Below are 8,040 nucleotides of genomic sequence, written 5' to 3' on the forward strand. Positions count from 1 at the left end.
AACCTGATCAACTTTCATTTTGCTATTGCATGATTTCTGCTCGTCCAAACTTTCCATAAAGACACGCAAAACCCTCATTTAAATACTACTGTCTGCACCCTGTTACATCTTTTTTCATTTACACAGTTATTCTAAGTAGATCACACATAAAACGCACGCAAACTAAACATGCAATCTATTGCACTGTGCTCGCAATTTAGTACCCTTTATTTGGGATCTTAGTAAATCAGGCCCTTTGTCAAGTTTCCTTGTATTATCATTTTGACCTAATTATAAAATATACATATTGCTGTGTGATGGAGTTGTAAATGAGTAAAAGGGCACCTGTACAGACACCGTGAATGACCCCTTTCGGAGGTGAAGTTCAGGAGGGACTTGTCGACAGGTTTCATAGCAGAGCTTCATCGGGACAACAGCTGGCCACTGTTGGAATTCAGCACCTTGTTGCACCAACCAGCTTCTTCGCCTGGATTAGGGCTTTGCTGTCCATCTGTCGGGCGTCGGCTTACATTTAAGCCCTGCCATTTCACAGGCCCAGCTCCAGCCAGCAATCCCACCAGGCAGCTTAGCTTCTCAGTGATACAAGGGTAACCTTTCTCTTGAAATTCAGCTAGGCGACATTATAGCTGGGTGAAAGTGATCTTACTTGGGGAGCAAAAGGTCAGACACTCCTTCTGTATTTTAATTCAAAGCTGCTACTTACTGTAGGAAACTGAACTAATAAGCATTTTAAGAATCAGTATAATGTATAATCACAGCAGCTCAGTCTGACTTTTTTCTGAGGCATAATAAAACTGATTAATCTTCATGATGACTGGATGAAAAATATTATTAATATGGTGTTGGTTAAAAGATATCAATGTAGGAATTATCTCCTATATGAATTTGTGGGGGAAATTGATGGAAAAGATTGGGAATAAGGGAATCTGTTCACTACAAATTGTTCGAGGATAAACTATCAAACTCATGCAAACAGAAAAGTAAATAAAATTCTGCAGCTGAGTCTGTCCATTTAGGATTAGCCTAGCAGCTGACTAAGCACTTTCCAGAAGAATGGGCTTTAAAGGCTTTTAACACTTTGCAATGAAGATAACGTCAACATCATCACAGGGATTTCCCAAAAGCTTACAGGTATTTAACTATAGCGTTTAACAAGGCTCAGGAGTGATGTCTTGTGACAGGTAAACTAAAGCTTAGACCGATGGTTAAGTCTGAACAATACTACTCCCCACTTATGTTTGAAAGTGCTTACTGTGTTGAAATTAATGATGACAGCTTCATTCAAGTGCATGGTGCAAGATGCTGTGGTGTGATAGCACGTTGTGTGGGTGTGTGTATGGCACCTGTTGAACATGTCAGCAAAAGGTAAAGTAAATCAAAATATTATAATCCTTTTGAAAAAAAAAACATGAAACTCAGAATGAATGAATGTTCTCAGATCTTTTCAGCACCCTACAGTGACAAACTGCAGGAAATAAACACCCTTGTAACTGTAAGAATTATACAGACATCTAATCCCTACCTTTTGACTGGGATATTTTAAGTTTGATCAAGTGTAGGAGTTGTAAATTCTTGCCTGATAAATGTGTCTACATTGTTTTCCATTGTGATTCTTTTTTAGACTAGAAACATGAAACACCCAGGAAATGAAAGTTGACTGAAACCATCATGTGGCAACAATCTCTTCCTTTGAGATTTGGAAGCTCAAAATTGATCAGAACCATCCTATAAACTTGACTTAATTACAGTGACTTGGACAAAAGGTACATACTTGACATAAAGTCACAGTGACATCTTACTTAATGTCTTTTTAATTTTATATCCACGGATGAGATGGCTACTCTCAAGCATAAGCACACGACCACATCCACCTCTTGATACTGTATGAGGCAACATTTTCCCAGAGCCCAGTGGATGCTGTCATAAATGCATTAATATCACAATTCATTGATCTAGTTATTACTAGTCTTGGACCAATGGGTCCTCATTTATTGAGCATCGTTGTCTTGCTTTTCCTCGATCGCATTATTCCATTCAGGAGCACACCCCCTTCTCACTTCACCTCAATTAATGTAATTCTCTGGGAGCTCACTGGAGTGCTGATTGGGATGAAGAACTGCATTCAGACTACATGCCTGCGAGGGAATGATAACACCAGATCATTAACAAAACAGAGCTGCAAATGTTTACCCATGGATGGCATTCTTCATCTTAATGTGTCCCCATCTTTACTTGTTTCCCTGCATATTTGCTGCTGAAGCCATGTGCAATAAATGTGGAAGCTGGTCTGTCATGAAAAATAACAGACACGTATTGAAGGACTTACTACATTAGTCTCATTCTAATTGATTTTTAAAAAGAATCAGATGTATTATGATTGAGTAATCATGTGAAGTGTTACTTTATGAGTATTCTGACCCTGCGAAGAGGAATGTGAGGACTCATTAAGATGCTTCACTGGGGTCCATAACCTGCTGAAGTTGCAGACATGGAGCTTTACCAACAAGGGATTATGATTTGATCATTTTCCTGATTGGGTTTCAGTGTCAGTGGTAATAGAGTTGGACATAATAGCATCTCATTGAGTGATATCCAATATGCAATAGCCACATGATAGAGGGTGACAGATGGAATTGAGCTTGCGATAAGACCACTCCTTCTTCTTAGGTGTCTTAGCATGCCACACAAAGCCTCACACCACTCCATCTCGCAGCGCTCAGCACAGACTTGATCAATGTGAGTTAAAGAATGAGAATGATCAAGTATGGCTGGAGGCAGCAAGGGCTCTGATGCAAGTCTCTGATCTGAGCCTGTTCAGAAATCTCTTGGTTTCACTTTATTACTGATGGTATCATCAAATCCCCAATCTGAACTTTGACCTCAGAGGGTATAAAATGTAATTGAGTGAAGTAAATCTGACCCATAAACCCCTTTTTTTTATTAATCTGATGTCCAGTTGTCTATTGGTTCAGTGAGAAAAAGTTATTAGCAGTGACCGCAATGGTAGTAACATGTCATCCCTTAATTAACTGTCAACCATGATATCATAGATTCCCTATAGTCTCAATCTGTCACATGTAATATGGTCCATGAAATCTGCTGAAGCACAAAAGTGTGCATTATCCTTCTGCACAAACTGTCTGGGAAACAGGAAATAGCACCACGTCATCAGTTACCATTTGACTTTAAAGACAAATTTAGAGCAAGAGAGAGAACTGCATACCAGTGGCAAAATTCTATGTATTGTGACAACAGCCATCACACATAGGCAGGAGTCCCCCAGAGACATGTCTTAAGATGAGTGTGAATTGAATGTGAAGGGTTTTGTTTCAGCTTTTTTTCTTGCATAATTTATAATGTCAGTGAATAAATATCCAAGTCTGCGTGCTTGAATGTTGAAAATAACACCATTGAAGTGATTATTACCTTTTTAAAAATACATCTGCATTTTACTAATGGAGCCCTTGTACATCTAATATATCAGAATAATTGCAAATCATAGCATTAATGAGGCTCTTATGTTCCATTCACGCTATAATGTAAGTGATTCCATCCTTTTTGTTTTTGCATACAACTGGACAGTCTGTAATAATTATATCCAGTGTTAATTGCATCATTTGTGTAAGAGGTGGAGTCTTGCTAACAGATGGCATTGAAATTAAATACAGTTTGTTTTTTTGAGCTTAAACCCTGTATTTATCTCTCTGTATCCAATTCCCTGGTGTTGTATGGTCTATATTTTATCATAAAAGATTGCATGAGCCGAGTGTCAGCCACAGCACATATATCACACTTGCCACCATCCGTCTTTGATTGCATCCCCCTGCTACTGCTGCTCCACCCACCTAGTGTTTTTTTTTTTAACTCGCACAGGAGATTCAAGCTAGAAGTTGTAAGCCTAAGGGTGAAAAATAGACTTGATGGTACCAGAACAAACCACACATGTGCTCAGTGTATGTGTCTGTGACACAGCATGAATTGGATTACCATCTGAAAAATGCTGTTAATTCCACCTGAAGCTGCAACCTTTCACTTCATATCAGGGTGATAGCACTGACTGACTGATCCTCTGTTAAAAATGTGTTCAGGATTCCACTGTAGACACAATGGGGGTGTATGTAGATTACTAGAATGATTTGCCCTTTGATTTTTAAGCTATGAATCAGTAATTCCTCTTATATACATGTACCACAAATAGGCCTGATATAAAGCTATGCATTTACAGGACCTACTTGCATTTGAAATACCTTTTGAAGTTCTATGCAGGAAAGTGAACGATGCAGAATTGTTAGCACTCTCGATTATGCAGGCACAAACCTTACTCCTCATAACCTCCCACATCTATTCATCCTGTGTCTGTGGCATGAATATTGTAGAGGAATTCATACTCTGTTCTGTTAGGAATTGTGTCACACAAGAATGGCATCATTTTAGCACTTGTGATTGTTCAGCTGGCAGAAAATGGCTACAATGGTCATAAGAAAGTATTTTTAATGCAATTTATAAAATGGACTATACTTATAGCACTTTTTCCAGTCGTCACTCAAAGCGCTTTTTACATGTCACATTCACCCATTCACACACATTCATACAGTGATTACAAGAGCCACCACGCAGGGTGCCAACCTGCTCATCTGAAGGAAACTAACCTTTCATACACATTCACACACCATTGGCACAGCACCCAAGGAAACATCGATATGTGGACTGGATCTTCCAATGGTGGACAACCAGTCTACTCCCTGAGCCACTACTGTTATACTACTGTCAGTTCACTCTCACCACATAGGATGTGAAATTGTATTCTATTCTATTTCAGCAAAATACTGCATATTTGAAAGTCAGTGATATGTAATTTAAATTGTATCCTGTTGTCTGTGTTTGAGGTGAATGATGTCAGTGTTGTACAATCTGCATTGCTTTCTCGCTTGTCTTAAAAAATCATTAGTGTGCCAATGAAGGGAATTCATTTTGTCTAGCTAAATTCTTTTACCTCATCTCTGTGTCTCCCCAGGTAACCGATAAGATGGCGGCCGGGGAAGCGACTGGGCACAGCTACCTGGTGGCTTGCTGGCAGCCCATTCTGATCCTGATGCTGGGCACTGTGCTGTCTGGCTCAACTACAGGCTGCCCATCCCGCTGCGAGTGCAACGTTCAAGAGCGCTCTGTGATGTGCCACCGCAAAAAGCTCATGACAGTTCCTGAGGGGATTCCCGCAGAAACACAACTGCTGGACCTCAGCAAGAACCGCATTAGAACCATCAACCCAGACGAGTTTGCCAACTTCCCCAACCTCGAGCACCTGGAGCTCAGTGAGAACACAATCTCCACTATCGAACCCGGTGCATTCAACAACCTTTACGGCTTGCGGACATTGGGGCTTCGTAGCAACAAGCTTAAGCTGATCCAGCTTGGTGTTTTCACAGGTCTGAGCAATCTCACACAGCTGGACATAAGTGAGAACAAGATTGTCATCCTGTTGGACTACATGTTCCAGGATTTGTACAACCTCCGTTCTTTAGAGGTGGGTGATAACGACCTGGTTTTCATCTCCCACCGGGCTTTTCATGGCCTAAGTAGCCTTGAGCACCTGAGTCTTGAGAAGTGTAACCTGTCCTCTGTGCCAACAGAGGCTTTTACTCACCTCCACAGTTTGATTACTCTCAGGCTGCGTCACCTCAATATCAATGTCATACGGGATTACTCCTTTAAACGTCTCTATCGGCTGAAGGTGCTGGAAATTGCCAATTGGCCATATTTGGATACGATGACCCCAAATTGCTTGTATGGATTAAATCTCACTTCCCTGACCATTGCAAATGCTAACTTGACCACAATTCCTTATGTGGCCTTGCGGCACTTGGTCTATTTGCGCTTTCTCAACCTGTCCTATAACCCCATTCACACCATTGAGGGGAATAAGCTTCATGACCTACTTCGTCTTCAGGAATTTCACCTGGTAGGAGGAAGACTGGCAATGATTGAGCCCTACTCTTTCCGCGGTCTTAACTACCTGAAGATTCTAAATGTGTCTGGGAACTCTCTTAGCACTTTAGAGGAGTCTGCTTTCCATTCAGTTGGCAACCTGGAAACCCTAGCCTTGAATGATAATCCCCTGGCCTGTGACTGCCGACTGTTATGGGTTTTCCGACGACGCTGGAGACTGAACTTCAACAAGCAGCAGCCCACCTGTGCCTCCCCTGAGTTTGTTCAAGGCAAAGAATTTAAAGACTTCCCAGATGCTCTGAAAAATAATTATTTCACGTGCCGCAAGTCCAGGATAAGGGATCGCAAACCGCAGCAGAAATTTGTTGACGAGGGAGCCATTGTTCATTTTGCTTGCCAGGCAGATGGAGATCCTGCTCCAGTGATAATGTGGCTCTCCCCACAGAAAAAGTTTATCACCACCAAAACAATCGGGAGGCTCTCCGTGTTGCCAGACGGTACTCTTGAGGTGCGCTATGCCCAGATTCAAGACAATGGTACATATGTGTGTATAGCTAGCAATGCAGGCGGAAATGATACCTCTCTTGCTCACCTGCATATTCATAGCTACTCCCCTGACTGGCCACACCAGCCCAACAAGACTTTTGCCTTCATCTCCAACCAGCCTACAGAAACTGGTGCTAATGGTACAAGAGCCAATGTCCCTTTTCCCTTTGATATAAAGACGCTGATCATTGCGACCACAATGGGTTTCATCTCTTTTCTCGGTGTCGTCTTGTTTTGCTTGGTGCTACTCTTCCTTTGGAGCAGAGGAAAAGGCAACACTAAGCACAATATTGAAATTGAGTATGTGCCACGGAAATCGGACGCTGGCATGAGCAGCAGCACAGTGGATGCTCCTCGCAAGTTCAACATGAAGATGATTTAATGGAGTTGTGGAGTTTATTAATTTTGAACTCAAAAATAAGACAAATGGGAAAGATGACATTTTCTTTCCTCTCTTACAAACCTGTGGATTCTGGTCTGTTAACATAGAGTAATATGTTTTTTCCTGACTGAAGCACTAGAGAAGAGGGCAGTTCTTGACTTTCAAAAGTAAGAGGGAATGAAGGCACACCCAGTGCTACAGGGCATTGCTGGTTTCTACAAGGCCTGTGGGGGCATTAACTGAAAGTCAGATTTGTCATAAGCAGTTAATATTCCTGTGGATTTATACTGGGAAAAATATATCTGAAAAGAAAAACACTTCAAACAGCCAGAATGCGAAGGGCAGATCATATTTTGGCCATCGCTGTTTTTTGTCTGTATTTTTTTATTTAGTGTTTGTTACTTTTTATTTTCAAGGTTAGATGTCAAGTTATGAATGAGATTTGTATGGGTTGATGAGCACATTTATACAACGTCGATGCATTTCAAGCACGTCATTATTACAATACATAAGTGTTAAAATTGTGAAGGCTTTGTACTACATGTGGTCTTTTTTTTCTTTCCTACAGTGATGATTGTTCTGTAATCCATCAAATGTATTACTGTGTCACAACAATTGATACACATTGTTGAAGGAGTATGCCCCAGCAATTAGCATAAATTCATGACAAACTATGGTACTGTGGTATTATTGGGAATACAAAAGTATAGGTGATATATTATATCAAACTCATACAACAAATGGTACAATAGAGCAGTGTATAATAACTGTTATCGATAGCAATTCTTCAAGCTGCACTGCAATAAGTGCAGAAGTAATTGCATTTTTAGAAAGACAGATATAACAATATTTAGTATTGAAAGGTAGCAGAACATCAAGTTGGTAAATGTGACTCTTAATATAGGATTTTAGCATTGTTGAAATTCTCGGATAGTCTTTTGAGCGCAGTATCTGATATCAGTACCGGAGTCACACATTCGTATTTTTCAGATGCAACCCAGACAATGCACACATATTGAAGGCATGATACAAAAGGAAATGTGAGTTGTTGATATAATGCTCTGTACTAACAATAGATGCAACATCCTCCTCTGTCAAACAAAACTGTTGGTACCTTGATACTAAAATTGCTCATCACTGACCTTTTAAATTGCATTCCAAAAACT

At 40.5% G+C, this 8,040-nt stretch overlaps 1 protein-coding gene across 1 annotated transcript; it reads left to right on the top strand.

The window, feature by feature from the left end:
• The first annotated feature begins 5,008 nt into the window (after positions 1–5,008).
• Positions 5,009–6,874, top strand: lingo1a (leucine rich repeat and Ig domain containing 1a). The gene has a single exon (XM_053319249.1). The coding sequence runs from the start codon at positions 5,027–5,029 to the stop codon at positions 6,872–6,874; it is 1,848 nt and encodes a 615-aa protein (XP_053175224.1). The 5' UTR covers positions 5,009–5,026.
• Positions 6,875–8,040: the final 1,166 nt, after the last annotated feature.

Source organism: Scomber japonicus, chromosome 5 (assembly GCF_027409825.1).
Source record: "Scomber japonicus isolate fScoJap1 chromosome 5, fScoJap1.pri, whole genome shotgun sequence".
Taxonomy (NCBI): Eukaryota; Metazoa; Chordata; class Actinopteri; order Scombriformes; family Scombridae; genus Scomber; species Scomber japonicus.

Excerpts from the sequence above, each read along its gene's own strand:
- lingo1a (XM_053319249.1), top strand. The coding sequence starts at position 5,027 with ATGGCGGCCGGGGAAGCGACTGGGCACAGCTACCTGGTGGCTTGCTGG.